We start from the raw sequence: 19,323 nt of genomic DNA on the forward strand, positions 1-19,323 counted from the left end.
CTCACAAGACATTCTTCTTTCAGCTGGACACTTTCACAGTCGAGTCCCATTACTTGTTTTACTCTCTTCAGGTTCAGAAAGAACAAAACATAACATGAGCAAATGACAAAGTGAGGCAACACTGGGATCGTAAGCCTTAGATAAAACATAGCACAAAGAGATTCCAAGCAATGCCAGCTCCGACTGACATGGCTGGAGCAGAGGCTGCTTGGCATGTCTGATTTCCAGGTCTATATGTCAACTACTAGTTTGTATCTTATCATTACTTCAGTCATGACTCTTTCTTAAAGATTTAAAATGGCCCATAATTTCCATAGCGATACCTATAGTACCCTCTGGAATACAAAGGGAAATAATTTCTGCCAAACCCTGAAAAAAATGAGTTTCGGTAAAAACTTCCCAAACGGGAGATTCCACCACCACATGAGCCCTCCCCACCACATGAGCCCCCTCCCATGCCACCATAAGAACCACCTGAGCCATGGGACCCCATCCCATAGGAGCTGCCTCCTCCACAGGAACCGCCGGAGCCCATTCCTCCGCCTCCGGAGCCCATTCCTCCGCCAGAACCACCGGAGCCCATTCCTCCACCTCCGGAGCCCATCTGACCCTCAATTTCAGGCATGGCAGTTCCCACAATACTTTCCTGAGGGCACGAGCTGATAATGGGTCCCGGGAAAGTCACGACAACGGGTGGTGCGTACACGATTGCTCTTGAGTCTCCGCATGAGCTGATACATGGTTCATTCCAACAGTTGATATATGGTTGCGGGCACGTCATTTCACATGGTGCAGCACAGCGGGAGCTAAGCATCTGTCCATAGGAAGACATCTTTCCAGAAGGCAAGTCAACCTGAAAGGCAGAGAGTGCACTAGTCTGGTGAAGTTACAACCGGAGGAGTCAAAGAACAAACTGTGTTATACTAACGTGGCTTGTGTAGGTGTGTTGAATGGTATTCATCTGAACAGATGCAGATACATATGTCCAAGTCACCTACACTAAACCTAAGAATTAGTGACTAAAAAAACCAATAAAAAATAATCACCATTTCTAAGGCACAATCCATTCTACTCTAAAGTAGACTTGTGCATTACAGGTCTCACCAATCAAGCAAGATGAATTGCTGTGTAGAGGCTTGCAAGCCTACTCCCACTCCTCTCTAGCGCTCCATTGCCCCGTAGCCTGTTCCCAAAATGAGTTCTGGGAAGAATGTCTCTCTCTGTCCTTTTCACACATCATTGCCTTTGCTGTGCTTTTTGTCTGGGAGTCAGTCCTATCCCAATAACATTTTTGGAGTGTCCTGTCTCCATAGATAGATGTTCAATTCCTAGGAACTGCTACCATCCGCATTTTTGAAACCCATTCACCTTTACCCTCACCCCACCACGTGGCAATGCCCAAATCAACTCTATTTGCAAGTTACAGTTTCCAAGTAAAGTGGTTTTAGAGAATAAGGTCCTACCCTAAAATAGGGTAGGATGTATAACCTCGTATTAATGCTACCTATAAATCCACATCTATAATTATGAACTGATTCAGTTAAATCCGACTTACCCAGTCACCAAGAAGAGCAAGTCAGCAAGAGGCAGCTACAGAGACCTGAGTTACGAGCACTTTTATATGCTATCATAGAGAATAGGAATTGGGAGATACCTTTACGCAATCATTCTCTACATCTTGTGAAACAGAATGTTTTCCCCTGGTGATGCCTTCCATTGTTGCAACTGTTTTGATAACAGCTTATAATTATTAGATCATTTCCAATCCCACACAGAACGATGCGCGCACTTCACCCATCTTGTCTTTTCGCTGAAAATCTCACAATAAATTGAGGTTGGTTTTCTCTTAAATACTTGCTAATACTTGTGAAGGTAGCTCAGAGGTGAATAAACTACATACTGCTAGTAAGCACAGGATTCCAGTTTAACATTTGTCGTCTCAGGTAACAAGAACCAGTGGCCTTCTGGATTTTTTCCTCTTTAAAGGTAGGAAATCTTCTTACATTAAATAGCCATTAGTGTCCATGGCCATTGTGTACTCACTCCAGGGGCTTTGGGACTAGAGTTTACAGCCTGGGACTGTCCTTCGGACAGATGTTCTCTTAAATGACTACACCACATCCCAAGTAAGTAGAAAGTAAGAGATACCAAAGCAGTTCACAGACTCTCCTGTGAGCACGAGGATGAGGCACCATAATCCAATTAGAAATTCCACTAAGGAGATGCATCTGTCCAAGTTTTTACAATTTATCACCAGTTCCTCATCTCAAGGAATCACCCCCTTCCAAGGTGCCTTCAGAATAAACACCAAAAAATACTAATAACAATGAGGAAATTGAATTTTTCTTTCTGATTATGCTTGTTGGAGGACAGTATGAGGAGAGGACAATATACATTACCTGTGGGACTAGAGGATCCAGAGGAAACATCACCTGAAGTACAGGTCCATAACCTCAGCTAGAATAAGTTCACAAGGCCTGACAAATGCCAATACTGTCATTCACATAATCACATTTACATAAAAAAACCCTCTTAGCTATGTTCTTGTGGCAAATTATTAAAACTGAAGCTAAAAAAAATACAGATTATTTTATTTACATTTCATGACCACAAAATCAATATAATGACCAGAGGAATGTATGCAGCCAATAGAGATATGACAGCAAGCTGCACAGAATAATATGTGGGAATGAGACGTAACTAATAATTACAACAATTGACAGCTGAAGCAATTAAAGGAGTTACCAAACCAAATATTTTATAGAAGTTAATGAAGACCTCATTGTTTCTGAGGTTTTTCCAATGTATAGAGAACTTGTTCAAAACACAGCTTCTTAACACACACTGCTGAAAATCCCACTGGCTTGACCATCCATACAGTTTGCTTTCTGTAACTGATGCTTTTCCCTGGCAGCTCTAAGTAAGGGGAATTCATGTTTTACATAAGGTAGAAAGCCATAAGAGCAGAGACAAGAGTCTTTCAAGCTCAAACTGTAGTCAGCCCTCATGCTCTACCGAGACCCTTTTAAAAATATAAAATAACAAAATGCAAAAAAGTAATTGGCAATAGTCCAACATCCCTTTTCACATCACCTCAGCTATCTTAAATCAAAGAATTCTTTTGAAGATAGAGAAATAGATCCTCCCTCAGCAGGTAAAAGCTAAATACTTCTGAAAGTACGAAGAAAAAACATCAGGCATTTTGTATTTTCCTCTAAAGAATTTGTTGCTTCATATACAGAGCAATAAATTTACATAAGCCAGCAGTCTGGCCTGGCTGAGGAATCCCAGACTTCATGCTTACAGCTTTAGATTTAAACTCACCTCACATAAAGCAATTCTGAAGCATTATCTGAAAGATTCCTCATCTTGTTTTTTCTAGCTTGTTGTTGTTGTCGGCAGCTTTAGTGTTTTTCTCGTTTTAGAAATCCCAGTACTATGCTCTGATCCTTACACAGCTGCTTTGCATACTAAGATTAAATCTTAAAGAGGAAGCTGGTTTAATTGCTATTGCTCTCACCTGTGCCATGCTATAATTTTCTAAATTGGTCTGAAAGCTTGCCTGTCTGAAAGGAAATAGCCTGTATTATTATCACAGATTGTAGCAAAACATTTTCCTTAACCTTCGTTTTTCCACAGATTTTATCATAGCGATTCCAGGCAGATAGTGCTTGTACGAGAATAACAAACGCCACCATGCAGCAAAATAAATAGGCTAAAATATGGGAATCATTGTGCAAGAGTGCAAACTTAAGGCTGCTTTGGATCCTGGACATCCACATTTTGGCATAGGTTTCCAGTGCGGTCTAAGAGCTGTCACCTAGAAACCTATTTCCAAAACTGCTCAAACTGGAGGGTCAATATGACTTTTTCATTGCCTAATTGCAAGACTGAAGATGAAATAAGGAACTAAAGGACTAGGTCACCACTGTCTGCTCTTTCATTATCTGTATATACAGTGCTATTATATTGCTCAGACCATAGCAGCACCTCAGTTTTGTACTTTTTTGTTCATTGTAAGTTGTGCATTACATTTACTTGATACCCTTTGTTCGTCCCTATTAAAAAAAAAAAACAAACAACTTTTTTTGTTGGCAGCCTACTCCTCCCCCTGTGTTTGGAGCGGTTGGAGATGATTTACTCAGACTGTGCTATTGTAAATAGAGGAAACCTCGTGACTGTGGGCTGAGCAGAGCACAAGCCAACAGAAAAAAATAAGAAAAAGAGTCTAGACTGATGATAGAATTTGTAATTTTCCAGAAAAACTGATGCTTCCACCAGCTCCCCAAATCAAAGGAACTTAATTTCTTCTTAAGAACACACCCACATCTGCCTTCTGTTTCTCAGGCTTTATCTTATACTTACAACTATCTTCTCCAGTAACCATTTCTTAGAACCTAAACCCCCCCTTTCTTGTCCCGTCAGTCACTCAGTAAAGCAAAACAAGTCATTGTGCCTGAAAGTTGGACTCGGTTGTGTAACTACGTGGTTGCCACAGGAGACAGGAGGACATAGAGGTTAGATTCAGTTCCAGATTGAGATAGCTACACTTGGGTGTCTGAAAATACACGTCTGAGTTTCTCTTACAGTCAGCAGACACATTTGGTGGAGGCTGGAGGTCTATCCATGCATTCACTTTTCCATAAATGCTTGCGTTTCATCAGCTGAGCAGTTCTGCCATCTCTCCGAAGTACTGTCTAGCTGTCCTTTGAGGGCACTGGAAGTTTAGAAACCCCACTGACATGGAGACCACCACTGTGTCTTCCAGCGTCCATTGGCACTAAGATGACTTTCTTCTATTTTTTGCCTTTTCCACACTCCTCACTTAATCCCCTTTCAGAAAAATTCACCCTGATCCCAGGGGGAATTCATAGTCAGTGACCTCAGTCTACTCATCTCCCATTTGCATCCCAAATACCTAGTCTCATCTTCAAGCATTTAATGGCAAAATGCAGCTCTCTTGTTATATGGATTTCTTCTCTTATGGATAGGTTTGGTTATGTTTTCTAGCTACAGCGTAACAAAAGGTGGTGATTAAATAATTATACACACAAATAATTCTGAAGCTGAAGAATTCTTCCCCCCCACTAAACGAGATTTGCTCGGAGCTCAGGAATAATTACGCTACTGCAATCTTACCGGGCACCTTTCATCTTAAAAACAAAACAGAACTAATGCTCTTTAATATATGAGTGCTGCTTTCCTCAATAAAAGCTGAGGGTATGTGAAATTGCAGCCTAAGGTGTAACTACAGCTTGCACGTCTGCGTGTAATTTAGCTTTGTATAAAAACTGGCCAACGTATACCTCTCAGGCTGCACACAACATACCCGTCACCCAAGCATGTTTTCCGAGCCAGAGCCACCTTGCTTGACTAGCAACAGGGCTGTAGGACTCTGAGGGCTACTGGGTCATCTGAAGTCTCCAGGTGTGGGAAAAGCTGATGTAGCAGCATTGATAAGGCTGCTGGGTTGCTCCATAAATCAGCCCAGCCCTGCCCTGCCTTACCCCGCCCCACAAGACTGAGGCTCTGAGGAAGAGACTTGAACCTTCTTCTCTATGAGTCACTGCAAAGAGGTGAAGGACCTCAGTAAGAACCAAGAGAGGGATGTAGTGATGTGCCCTCGCTGGAGCGGCAATTGTGTATTCAGACAAAGCCTAGAATAGCACTTTTGTTCCATAACAAAGAGGGAGAAAGGGGTGTGGGGTTAGCTGGGCCTTCTCAAAATGCAAGTACAGTACAGGTGTGTATAGACCTGTTTCTCAGTAAGGTGGGTGCTCATGAGTGCAAGTTTTGGGTTACTTAGAGCGGAGTGCCTTGGAAGTTCCACCCTTGCAAATAATCCATTTTTAATACTTCGTTAGTGCTCATGGTATGTGCTGATACTGCCAAAGTGGATTCATATTCCTGTATCGCTTCATGGCTCACAGAGGTGTGGTGCTAATATCCAATTTAATAATCTATTAATTCTAAAGCTATTAATTAAATCTTCATTCTGGTTCATTACCTAATTAAGCCTGCTAATCTCAGCAGGAAAAACTGGCAGCTGACTTTCAGTTCCTTCAAGGCTGTTAGACTAAAAGAGTGCTGATCTGGTGGCACAGAATCCTGTTAAATGAATTTATAGTTGAGCTTAGAGACAGAGAAGGCTCTTCTCACAAAAGGAAAAGGGAAAGCAGAGTTCTGCTATCCAGAGGAAATATCTGAATTACGGTGCTGGGTCCTCTTCTGCTGCAAATATCTGTATAGCACTGCTTCTTCCAACTCAGCTCAACAAGGCTAAAACTTCAGCTTGAGTAGAAAGCTGCCACAAAGGCTAGTGGACTCCTACCTTGCTCCCGGTAACTCATGTCGCTACTTGAAAAGGGATTTAAAGGGTAAAAGTGGCCCTGCACCAGCACCTTTTCTGGGCATCCCATGCAGGATTCATTCTGCCCCTTCTCTTGTGTCTGTCCCATGCCTTGGTCTCTCTGTCCCCATCGTAAATTTGGCTAGTGTGCGATATTGGAATTATAATAACAGGTTATAAGTAATAAGACTAATAATAATTAGGTGTGTCTAAGTCTTAGATCCACCCTTATGTATAGAGTGTCCTTATTCAGGTTAGGTGGCTTTTGGGCATCAGTTATCCCATAATAAGATAATAATTGTCAGTGCCATATGGGTGTAAAGAGAAAGAAGGTTTGCAAGAAGCAGTGAAAAGATGATGTGGGATGTTATGGTGACAACGAAATCACAGAATCACTACAGTTGGAAAAGGCCTGTAGGATCATCAAGTCCTACCATCAACCAACCCCACCATGCCCACTAAACCACGTCCCGCAGTGCCATGTCCACACATTCCTTGAACACCTCCAGTGAGGGTGACTCCATCCACTGGGCAGCTTATTCCAGTGTCTCACCACTCTCTCAGTAAAGAATTTTTTCCTAATATCCAGCCTGAACCTTCCCTGGCACAACTTGAGGCCATTTCCTCTTGTCCTGTCACTTGTCACTTGGGAGAAGAGACCAACACCCACCTCACCACAACCCCCTTTCAGGTAGTTGTAGAGAGCAATGAGGTCTCCCCTCAGCCTCCTCTTCTCCAGACTGAACAACCCCAGTTCCCTCAGCCGCTCCTCATCAGACTTGTGCTCCAGACCCCTCACCAGCTCCATCGCCCTTCTCTGGACACGCTCCAGCACCTCAATGTCCTTCTTGGAGTGAGGGGCCCAAAACTGAACACAGGATTCGAGGTGCGGCCTCACCAGCGCCGAGTACAGGGGCACGATCCCCTCCCTACTCCTGCTGGCCACACCATTTCTGATACAGGCCAGGATGCCGTTGGCCTTCTTGGCCACCTGGGCACACTGCTGGCTCATCTTCAGCCGGCTGTCGACCAACACCCCCAGGTCCTTTTCCGCTGGGCAGCTTTCCAGCCACTCCTCCCCGAGCCTGTAGCGTTGCATGGGGTTGTTGTGACCCAAGTGCAGGACCCGGCACTTGGCCTTGTTGAACCTCATACAGTTGGCCTCAGCCCATCGATTCAGCCCGCCCAATGTGACATCCTTCATAATGACTGACACAGCAAGGGAAGGTAGAGGAACATCTGGGCTCCCCCATGCAAGGCAATACGGGGGGAAAGCATTGAAACAAGCAGTGTGAAAGAAACGAGTGAAATGTGTTTGTGGGAGGTCATTAAATGGCAGGCAAAGGAGGAAAGACCAAGAGTGAAGGCCAGATTGGCAGCAAGATGCCGTATTATCAGAAATACAGGGGGGGGCTTGCTAGGCTGTTAATCAAAATGTCTTGAGATATGGCTTAGGCAGATGATTAGAGAATATCGAGGGTTCTTGGAAAATTTGAGGTGTCAATACACACTGAATGGACCAGCTGATGCGCCTGCGTTTCAGACAGCAGAGCACTATGGTGCACAGTATGGGTATTATGCACACATTTCTCTGAAAGGATCAAGCTCAAAGTTCCCTAAAAAGCCTCAGCAAGGCTCTTGGAGGGCAGACTGTCTTGTGCAAGCCGCTTCATTCTCAAGAAGAACCAAGTTAACAGTTTTCAGGCATGTAATTTTTCTTTTTTTAAAAAAGGAATAATTTGCAAGTCATCTTCAGCAGGTGAAAATCACTTCCTGAATCCCCTTGTGCAACTAGATTATTGTTAAACTCCTCGAACTGCTGGTCTGGATGGGGTGTAGATGATGAGTCAAGACTTGGGTCTTTTGGACTCCATGTTCCTGAGAGCTCCACCCTGCTGATGACCTCATTACCAAATTTTTCACAACACTTTTTGCGTGAGCCAGGCAATCAACAACGCTTATATCTCTGCCCCGCCTCCCAGCTTATCTAGGGCGCGACACCGAGACACAGTTCACAAGCTAATCTTCAAGATATACTAATTACATCTTCATATTGGATCAATAAAGTAGGGCACATGCTAATGTCTGCAAGATAAACAAGCAGATTTATAGGAGTTCCCATCCTGTAAAGGGAAAAATTTAAATATATATATACACCAAATATTTGAGGGGCTCGTTTTAGAAAGAGCAGATTCACGGGGCTCAGGGAACTTGTATGGGCTGCTTGTCTCCCGGGCAGATGTCCAGGTGAGGCGGCTGAGCAGGCAGCAGATCACAGCGAAGGTGAAAGCCCAGGGGCTGCAGCAGATGGATGGGCAAACTGTCTTCTCAGAGGCTGGCAGCTTCCCAGGGAGACAGGGCAGGGTAAGCAGGGAGACTGGCAGGAATCCAGGCTGCTTAGCATGTTTTCATATGATGTTTTAACACTCCTGTAAAGTTTTCTGCAATCCCTTTTCTCTTTGAAGAAGTCTCTGGGTAAACAACTGTGTCTGGATGTGGCTGCATGGGCTGCTTGCGGAATAAGGTGCACACCCTCATGTTCATGAGCATCTGCCTCCACAGGTGAAGGCAAATTGTTATATTTTGCTCCCAAACCTCCCCAGCCCAACAATGGGGAATTAAGAGTTTAGCCAGCTCTCACATTTCAGTTTTAGGGATGAGTTTACCTATGAATTTTATTTCACTTCTTGTTAAACTGGGTTTTTAGCTTGCAAGGACTGGCAGAGGTGCCCAATCATAACTGCATTAATACTCTTCTTGGGACCAAAAGGACAATGCTTGCACTTAAAATGTGTGGAAATCTTTAGAGGAATAGAAGCTTAGAATTCGAGGGTGGGCAAAGAGGGGAGCAGGGAGTAGCTGGGGGGGGTGGGGAGGGGGTGGTTCCTGACCCGAAGTAAATAATAAGGAAATCTTCTCAGGGTGTCATTCCTTTTCATCTACGTATTGCTTTTCAGCTGACACGTCAAGCCGTGAACTCTCAAAACCACAAGCTGTACTTAACAGGATGAGGAACAAGTGAAAGCTGTGAGATGAAAGTGAAAATGAAACAGTCTTGTGCAACGGCATGTGAACAGAGCTGAGGAGTGCAAGAGGGAGTTGATTATTTTCTCACTTCATGGGTGAGCAGGACTGACAGATTTGGTTTTGATGTTTGTCATCTAAATTTCACTGCTAGGTACCTGAAAATCAAGAGTAGAAGAGAAGGAAAACCAGAAAACTGCCATGATAATGCAGAATAATTTTAATGCGCAGGGAAAGGACAGAACAAGACTGCTAGAATAAATAACAGCGTAAAGGGCACAGTTCCAGGTGCAGATTCTGTCATTCGTATACTGCATTAACTTCTACATGCAAGTGATACATTTCATCAAATACTTTTTTCCTTTTTCTTAAATCAAATTAAATACAAAGAGAGAATCAGTTTCTTTTGCCCCACACTTCTTTCCTCCAGTGAAATTGAAAGCCAGAAACAAATTACATGTGTGTGTGTATATATATTTATCAAAAGAAAAAGTGATTTTCCTGGTGACTAATTCTCTTAAATGCTAAGACCAGTCTAATTAGGTCTAGCAGCAAAACGGTTTGTCGTGTCTCAACTGGCCGCATTCGTGGTGTTCTTGAAGCAGCTGCTGCCTTCCTTTTTCTGGAAAGCAATGGAAGAAGAACAAACTGTTCCCAAGAATCAGATACTGTATGTTTCAAAGGTCAGGTTAACACAAATGAGGATAGCGGGCATTTTATTACTCTATATTACACCTGCCTGAGAAGATACCTGAGGAGCAAATCTATGAACTTAAGGTAAAGCATACTTTAAAGAAGACATAGGTAAGTCTGCTTTAGAGAGACAGTAGGAGTCTACGAGGCCTTTGGACTTGGTCATTGGGGTTGGTATCACCATGTTATGCTTCTGAGGTCTCTTTGTCCTCATTTGCCGTATCTGTATTTTCAGTTTCTGGCTTCTCCTTCTCTGGAGCACGCTCTTCCCTCTCGCTCTCAGACGGTTGGTAGCGTCTGTAGCTGGGTCTGCTGCAAGGATGCATCCAGCGGGAAGAAAACACATAGGAGCACCGTGGTGCGTGCTGAGGCACATATTTTGGGACGAATCTCTCTGCAGGTGGCTCTGAACACAGGACTTCTGCTCTCAAAGATGTCAGCGGGGCTGGTGCACCTCCCTCCAGGGCTGCAGAACTTCCCACTACCGTCTCCTGTGGGCACGTGCTGAGAATCGGCCCCGGGAATGTCACAACGACGGGAGGGGGGTATATGATGACTCTGGAGGCGCCGCAGGATACAACACATGGGTCATTGCAGCTGGTAGCAAGAGGCTGTGGGCACTGCACATTGCACGAGTAGAAACACCGTCCTGCATCCCACTCCCCACCGAAGGACATCTGGGAGAAATGGTGGCGAACCTGCAGCACAAAACGGAGACCACAGGCGTGTTTCTCAAAGCGTCTGCAACCCGCGCCCTGCGCTTCGCCCCGCGGACCCTTGCACCTCGGGGGGACTCCTGCTCTCCTCTCCTGTTCTGCTTGCAGGGAGGGTGAGGCGCGTGCCACGGCTGGGGATGGTGAAGAAGGTGCAAGGGGATAAGAGTGCGGCTCAGGTGTTTCAGTTACAGGCGCTGTGCAGGTAATGTAGATGCTGTGGCAGAGACAACACGTGCCTGTGATTTCAGGAAATGAAGCTCACAGGTCAGTACAGGCTTGTCCTCTCGCTCCGCGCACCCCATCACCCTGAGTCCTTCTCACCCTGCCTCCACGCTCCCAAAAAGCACCCTTAGGCCTCCGGGTTTAACCAACCTCCGTCCCATTTTATCACTGCCATCCACAGGCCATTTCCACCTCTGCCCCTCTGCAGCGCCTCTTTTCACTCTCCCAGTTACAGATCCTGTCTGGGCAGCCACCAAGGACAACTGGGGAGGTCCTGAGCTGTGGCCAGCAACTTCAGCATAGCCACTGCTGGTGCCATAAGGCCACTGGTCATACAGGAATGGGTATTTTATATCCCTGTACTGGAGAATGTCCTTGCCTGGGATTATTTGTCTCCATGATAGAGCATGCCCAGCCCTCGTTAGAGTCATTATGCATAATAGGATTCCCGTGCTGAGATTGCTCTGGGCACTGTATCAGTGTCCTGAGAGGTTTGTGCAGTCTAACGAGTCCATGTCAGGCAGAACTGGGAGGAAAAAACATTATCCCAGCTCTGCAAGCTGGGGACTGCTGTGCGGGAGGTGGAAGGACCCGACTGCGGTGCCGTTCTGCATGCTAGCCCCTGAGCTCCTAGGAAAATCTTGCTTCCAGGTACCTCAAGATGGTTTGGAGAGACCATTCGTGGCAGAGCCAAGAACTTCGTAGAGATTTTTGGTGCCTACCTTTTTGCCTAGAGCCTGAATCCATCTTTTAGGTCATTCAACTGGAACTAATTACAAAAACACATTGTGGGATTTATGTCTCAAAGTTAAAAACTGAGTGATGTAAATGATTATCTCTAAAGTAGCCACTTCATTTTTGTCCCTGGAGAAAAACAGGCACTTTCAGAGTGCAGTCAAGCTCATTCAGAGGTAGGTGTTTAAATAAGTCATGTGAAATGCCTGTTCCTGTCCACCGATTATGATGGAAAGGTTAAGGGGGATCCCATTACTTATCTTGTCTAGCTTTTCATGTCTGTCAATGCTCAGCATCAGATGTTCTTGTCAGAAAAACCCTGAAGTCATTGAGTATGAAAACAATTGTCCTTGCAGAGCTGCTTCTTTCTAATAGTGCTAGGATAAAGGTGTCTTAACCCAAAGAGAGAGGCTCCAGCCATGAACAGACCTGCATGAATGACCAATGGAAAACTGGGGAGACATCACTTCTTAGTGAAATTAACTCTGTTCTAGCTGTGTTTTGGATGCAAACATGATCACTCTGGCAGGAAAGGAAGGAGGCAAGAAGATTTTAGTCCCTTTTTATCCCTTTGAAAACTAAATCTTGCTGATTTATGAATAAAAACTTTTGGAAAACAAATTTGAACATCTCAGATCTTCTCCAATATTTTAATGAAATAATACTAGTGTTACTGAGCACCCTGATCTAGTTGAAGATGTCCCTGCTCATTGCAGGGGTTTGGACTAGATGACCTTTAAAGGTCCCTTCCAATCCAAACTATTCTATGATAATGTTATCTCAACTCTACCTGAATAGAGCTTAAAATGCCTTTTTTTGTTGGATACCATGTAGCTATATACAGTTAATTGATAATAATAAAATTGCACTACTTTTTTCTTTTTAGTAAGAATACCAGTCCCCATAGATATATTTTTAAGGTTGCACATGGTCCAAGTATACAACTAAATAATTTCTAGGAGACTTTTCAAGAAAGAATCTCATTAATACTTTCAGGCACCACAGAGTGGTTTGCTGTGAAAGCCCAGCTCATGTTAAAGCAACGTTTTACTCAATATAATTAGATTGAGGTGAATGGGACTTACCAGCTCTCCAGGAAGAAGTCAAGAGAAATGGCCAGAGGAGCCCTGAATCCTTTGAGTTTTATATGCTTTCTTGAACTTCCAGGGAGATGAGACAACCTTTTGCATGAGGTCTTAATTACTTTCCAAACAATTTTTCCCGCATGTGTAACACTTATAATTACTATAATTATTTTAACATTGTTTACTGGCATTATTCAATTTTCTATGGTACATACTGTTACATGCTCTGGGCTTCCCTTCGTATTATTTTACTGTCTAAATTAATTCCTGATGTGATTCTAACACTTCTGGCTGTATTGACGTGGAGATGCCACTTGCTTCAGTTTGTTCAGCTTTGACTTAAACATTGCCCACGTGAGCAGTGGTTTGCAGACAGTAACTGATGTCTTGCAGACTTATTGGCTATATCTGCTGCTAGGTGTGGGATTTTAATTCATTCCCCTAAATCCACCGTAGCATTTAGTTGGAGGCATCATGGGGTTCCTCCCTGTAAATGGCTTGGAGGAGGCAGGAGTGGAGAACAGAATTTTGCAGGCTGCACGTACCCCGTTTTTGTTCACAATGAAACTGATGTGGTTATTTTCTTCCTGTCCTTTGTTTCACTGACTGTGGTCTCAGCTTCAGCTGGAGGACGTCATTCTGCCTGGGGATCCCCATTCCTACTCTAGGTTCTGACGAGCTGCAGAGGGTCTGGCTCCAATCACCACGCGTGATCAGAGGGCTGAGGAACGTAACCTCTGAAGGATGCCCACTTACGGAAGAGAAGACTGGAAGGAGATAAGGTAATAATTTCTGCAGATAAAAGGTAGCTGCCAAGGTGAAAGGATTTAGCTGCCATTTACAGCTGCTGAGGGCAAGAGAAGAACTCATGCACTAAAAGTGCATCAAGGGAGACTTAAGTACGGGGGGGGAAAATTTAACCACGTGGCTACTGATGTACAGGAATTGCTGAATTTTGTGTAGCCTCACTGATTTCCCAAGGATTCATGTGGCTTCTCAGAGTTAAGAGTCACGTGTTCAACTCTCACAGTTGGAGCCACCTTTTAACCCATTTCGAAATGATTGCTTTTGAATGCAAACAGAAATGCATTGTTTAATGAAAATGTGAAACGCCTTGAGTTGTCAAGGCTCGAAAACAACATCCTGTTTATGAGAACGACTAAGACACTTCCATCAAAAAATGCATATCCTGAAGTTGCTATTAGCCCTGAGGTGTTTGTCTCAGATAACATACTATTAATATTATAACGATAAAACACTTTGCATGCATAAACCAGTAATGAATATTTTTGAAATGTTTTGACATTCCCTGTTGTGTGGAAACCTCACAGGCCTCTAATTGTTGCGATTATTTTCCCCATCCTCTTACAAAAGACAATGAGAAGTTCACACAAAGTTATCCAAAAAGCCAGGCCCCAAATTCATAGCTCACGACAGGGGCTGACCCTGTTGAGCTCTTTTGCTAGAGGTTGCTGGCAATTTATGTTAAAAAACGTATTTCAGGTAGCTTATGGATCTCTTGGTGACTTCTGAACCAATTTCTGATCATGCCCTTCTTCCTTAAAAATGAGAAAAATGTCTGGAAAAATGGAACTTCATGTTTCTCTGCCACTTTACCTGTGGAGTATTCAAATACCCTGAACTGGAAACTCATTTACACCTCCCAGTCTTCCTTGGAGGAAGAAAAGACAGCAAGGTTGCCATTTAATTTCTAGAAGTTATGATGCCTTCTGCACAAAAACACCTTTGGAAATGGGAGTAGAAACACAACCCTAAATATCTTATGCCTCTTAATAACATGAGCAATGTGGAGTTTGTCCAGCCTGGGGGATCGTGCACTAGAGCAGCTTTGGACAGCGGTTGCATGGAAAGGCTGTGCAAAGTAAGCCCAAAAAAGAAAAAGCTGCTTTGTAGCCCACCCTGTCACTGTCCACCTCAGAGTGGAGCCCGTCTTTGCTCTAAACACTCATTTGGTGGGTGAAGGTAGTAATAAACTGCCCCTTCAGTGTTTTCTTCTGCAGGGCAAACATACTCAGCTCTTCCAGCCTCTCTCTTCTTGCACCCAGTGCCCTGACCTGCAGCCCCCATCGGACTCGCTCCTGGCTGCCCATGGCTTTTGTGCTGAGCACCCAAAACTAGATGTGGAGGGCTGGATGTGGCCTCCTGAATGCCAGCTGGAGGGGAATCAACACTGTTCTCCTGCCGCTGGCTATGCTGGGGCTCAGACAGCCCTGCCTGCACTTGGCTTTCACTGCCACAAGGATGCAGCACTGCCTCACGTCACCCCTTGGGCCACCAGGTCCTTTTTTTGCAGCGCTCCTGACCTCTCCAGGAGCAGATCCCACCTCCTAATCCATTTGGCGAGGGGGAGCGGGGTCTGCTGCCAGAGCGGGTAGCGGGAGGAGAGAGGGAACAAGAGAGCATAAAAACCATCCTCGTGCAGAGAGCTAGTAAAAGTTCAGGCACCGTTTAGTGGTTGCTTTGAGATACCAGGTTTTTATATCATTATGTCAGTGTAACCCCTTTATCAGGAGCAAAACCACAGAAACAGCAGCTCAGCTTTTTAAAAGGAAGCCCTTTTCTACTGATCAACGCCATCTTCCCCATGCTAACTGAAGGGCAGTCTGGATCCTTTCGGGACCAAGAGTGACTGAGACCAGCAGAGCCTTTTAAACCATGCAAGTGGGATAAATGCAGGTGGGAGAGCTTCCCCTGGGCCTGGGCTGTGCCACCCTCCTGCCTTAATTGTGAACCTCCATCTCGCTCTAATGGCTGCAGACCTCCGGGACTCGCCGCCTGTCCTGAGCGTGCTGGTGCCTGGGGTGAGCGAGGGTAGAGAGGAGCCAGGTTTTAAATAGACCTGGTATAAGGAAGGGATTGATCCCATGTGCGGTAGTTAGGAGGGAGCTACTTGCTCAGGCCTTTTCTCTCTTTTTCATTTAATTCCCCAGGGTTAGCGATTTAACAGAAGTTAAAATTAATTCCCTCTCCCCATGGGGAGCAAGACTCCTCCTAATCCTGGAGGACCACTGGTAGCATCAGCCTGTTTTTACAGGCAAATCTATCACTTTGTTAGAAAAAGGAGTCTATAGAAATCCTGCTTGGTCTGTTTGGGGTACTGCAGAGGAAGTCAAGGCAGTAGGAGGTGGTTTTTCCTACTGGGATTTGCCCAGGGAGCTGGCTGAGCAGAGCAAGGCAGCAAAGCAGTGATGGGAGGAGCTGCCGGGTCTCTCCCGCTGTGCCTTTAGATGGTGGCAGAGCTTCTGCTTCCCCAGGAGAGGCTGTGGTGTAGGGCAGGCGTGCAAAGACACATGCTTTGGGACTTTGCCCCTTACATATATATACTAGGAAATCAAAATGTTGACCAAGCATGATAACTATTTCTGCTGCCTACAAAAATGTTATTGTCAAGGAACAGCTGGAATTGAAAGTTAGTTTTCTCTCTGGTTGCAGTTTTATAGCAACAGACTATTGATGCTGATCACTCGTCCGATGCAGACAGGGCCAGCTCAGGGTCACGGCGTCAGAAGAGACTTTCTGCAGCGTCCTCTCTCCCTCCTGCTCTGCCAGGGATGATCCCACACAACCCGTTTCATAATCTGCTCCGCGATGGTTTGTCCAGGGACAAAATTGCAGAGCAGGGGACACCAGGGGGAAGCTCGCCCTGGTCCCAGGGTGCCTGACCCGCGTGCAAACGGGGTGTGTTCCCCTGCGACGCTGGTGCGACCGAGCTAAGCCTGGATAGACGGTAAACTCCTGTCTGAGGGCTGCTAATGAGGCTCATTACTTCAGTCAAGCCTTCTTCTAAATACCACCCTGCGCTGCTGCTTTTACTACATCTCTGGGTAACTTTTCAACACCAAGATCTGTTCCCACAGATGGCAAACCTAGTCCTAAAAGTGTGATTACTGCCATTATTTTACACAAAGGAGTGGTGTAACAACAGGGAATGTTTTTTTCCAGTAGTAGGTATTAGAAACAGTTTTAAAAAATGAAAATAAATCAGACAGAGAGCAGGAATCCAGCTGCAACCTGAGTTTAATATGACTGGTACAACTGGCGAATATAATTGATCCAGTAACAGTAAAAACCTCTCGGGTGCGAACACTGTTAACAGAGTTGTACCGGTTTCAAGTTCAAAGCCTGAGCTCCTGCTCAGAGGTACTTAACTTCTCACTAACATCTTTTCTGTTGCAGGAATAACTGAAGTGTGGTCAAAAAAAGAAAGGCAATGCACTCTATGAGTTTAACACAGATACAATAAGGGGTAAAACAAAGCCAAAGCTTCTCTGGGAGTTAGGAATGGAAACAGGGAGAAAAATAACCTCAGACCTCAGCTACATAGCTTGCTGTTTTCGCAACTACTTCTTTATCTCCTTTACCACAGCCATTTTGAAGTGCAGCGACTCTTCTTGGAGTGGCTTGAACGTTTCACTCCCCCTGTGTGATGCTGCGTCGAGTGCTGGGTGGCCCGTGGGTAGAGGCACTTGGACTTGCTTAGGTGTTGTGTTGACGAGCTCTTGTGCTTGGCTTTCTCCTGCGGCAACGAGCATTTGGTTGCATATTGCTGCGAGGAGCACTCCTTTATTCCCTGCCCGGGGGGGCACTTGGGCACCTGCGGCTGTGGCTGGCGTTTGGTGACACACTGCTGCGAGGAGTAGGTGGTGATGCACTCCTGCGTCGGGTAGCCCTTCATGCACTTCTGCTGGGGGAACCCGCTCACGTACTTCTGCAGGAAAGACTGGGTTATGCACTGCTGCGGCGGGCACTCAGTGACTCCCCGCAGCGGTGGGGAATAGCAGCTGGTCATCCCCTGCAGGGACTGGAGCTCTGCGCCGTACCGCTGCGATGAGCATTTGGCTATCTTCTGCGACCTGCATTCGTCCTTGCACGAGGACGAGTACTTGATCCCACACGGTGGGAACTTGAGTTTGCCCGGCTCTGGGCACCTGGGTGCGCATGGTGGGAGGCTCTTGGCCATACGCTTTTTCTCAGGGTGGCTGGTCTCACAGGGTTGGAAACACTGCATTGTGCTCAGCTTCAGGCTGGGCTTCCTGCAGGGCAGAAGGCGAGTGGTCTCGCAAGGCTCGGGGTACAGCAGGACACACTGCTGTACATAGGGCTGACAAGACAGCAGAGATGCCTGGGTCACGCTTGGCTGTGGGCACACGTAAGTGAAAGGTTGCGTGTAGCTTTGCCATCTCGGCATCGGGCTTTTGATCACGCTTACTGGGTGGCACGTGGTACTGCACGCATCGGACTGGGGCGTGCACTGCTGGATGCTTTCGGTGATATAGCCCGACCCCGGCAGGTACAGGTGTTTATACCGCTCCCCATAATAGTGCATGGTCATGCAAGGTGCTTATGCCTGAAAGAAGCAGGAAAAAGACAGACAGTTCACATAGGCATCGGCTATTTTTTGTTATGTAGGACTCGGTGTTTCCCCACAGCCATCTCTACGTGGCGAGCCCACGTGCTAGCTCTCCTGAAGGTCAGAGGCTCTCAGTGACTCAAGACTAGGTTGTGATTACCCAGGTGAGGAGACGAGAGTCTGTTCTCAGCTCGTGCCCCTGCACCCTTCTCTTAATAGCCCAGAAACAATCAGGGATTGGAGCCAGGCAAACTGGGGAGTTTTCATGCCACCCTTCAAAGACCAGCTCAGTGTCCGTCAAAGCATTTCACCAAGGAGAAGTGACATTACGACCCTCTGTCTTACTTTCTGGAAACCTACCGTGTCCCCACCGGGACGTCCTTTCAAGTTTATGTCCTGCAACTCCCAAGCACCAGAGATGAAAGGCAAGCCAAAATTAAAGGTGTGTCCATGCTGTAATACTCAGGCGTGGCTGCAGTTCACTTGGGCAAACCCAAGCTGAGGTTAAATTAGCTAGCTGAGGGTAAGGATAGGGTTGTGGCAGCACAGAGCTTGGCACGTACGACCTGCCTGCCTGCCAACTCACGGTCACGCAGGGGTCTGCTGGGCTGGCAGCGTGCAATTACAGGCTCTCAGCTTGCTACCATAGCATCAGCTTTGCTGCCTCTGCAAGCCTTGCAGTCGCAGCTTCATACTATGGTGTAGGCATCTTCAAGACAAGAAAAGAGGAAATACAACAGGATTGTTTCTAAGTATTTGGTGAAACCATAGCGGGAAAGGAGAAGCTATCAAAGCAAAGTGTTAACTGGTCAAGTTTCACTGAGTTGAGAGAATTACACCCATTTCAAGTAGTCTCCAGTCCTTCACTACAGTCATAACCAAGCCACAGTGTCCTGGTTTTGTTATGGTAACCCAAAGCCCCACTGACAAACTGTCTGGCGTAGCAGCTCTGATAGTGAAACCTCATGCTGGCAGCCCCTGTGTGAGCAGCACGGAGGGGAGTCTAGCCAAGACCACATCCCTGGGGAAGGGACCATCTGGAGATCCACACTTTCCTCCTGGAACCACTGTGAAATGTCTCGCTTTGCCTTGGCCCTGGGAGTCATAGGAGAAACCATCCCACTTCAT

The 19,323-nt window shown here is 45.8% G+C and overlaps 2 protein-coding genes across 2 annotated transcripts; both read right to left on the bottom strand.

The window, feature by feature from the left end:
• Positions 1–292: 292 nt before the first annotated feature.
• On the bottom strand, positions 293–832 carry LOC104263351 (beta-keratin-related protein). The gene is made up of 2 exons (XM_059832427.1): positions 523–832; positions 293–474 (listed from the first exon to the last, which is right to left on the bottom strand). The coding sequence occupies exons 1-2, from the start codon at positions 830–832 to the stop codon at positions 293–295; spliced, it is 492 nt and encodes a 163-aa protein (XP_059688410.1).
• Positions 833–17,202: 16,370 nt separating this feature from the next.
• LOC104262375 (uncharacterized) lies at positions 17,203–18,171 on the bottom strand. Its single transcript, XM_009818731.1, has one exon. It carries the CDS (start codon positions 18,169–18,171, stop codon positions 17,203–17,205), a length of 969 nt encoding a protein of 322 aa, XP_009817033.1.
• Between the last annotated feature and the right edge of the window lie 1,152 nt (positions 18,172–19,323).

This window comes from Gavia stellata, chromosome 33, assembly GCF_030936135.1.
Source record: "Gavia stellata isolate bGavSte3 chromosome 33, bGavSte3.hap2, whole genome shotgun sequence".
Classification (NCBI taxonomy): Eukaryota; Metazoa; Chordata; class Aves; order Gaviiformes; family Gaviidae; genus Gavia; species Gavia stellata.

Bases quoted from the DNA above. Each gene is read 5' to 3' on its own strand.
- LOC104263351 (XM_059832427.1), bottom strand. From the start codon at position 832: ATGTCTTCCTATGGACAGATGCTTAGCTCCCGCTGTGCTGCACCATGT. The intron at 475-522 runs GTTCCTGTGGAG...CCCATGGCTCAG, and splicing joins CGGAGGAATGGGCTCCGGCG to GTGGTTCTTATGGTGGCATG.
- LOC104262375 (XM_009818731.1), bottom strand. From the start codon at position 18,171: ATGCACTATTATGGGGAGCGGTATAAACACCTGTACCTGCCGGGGTCG.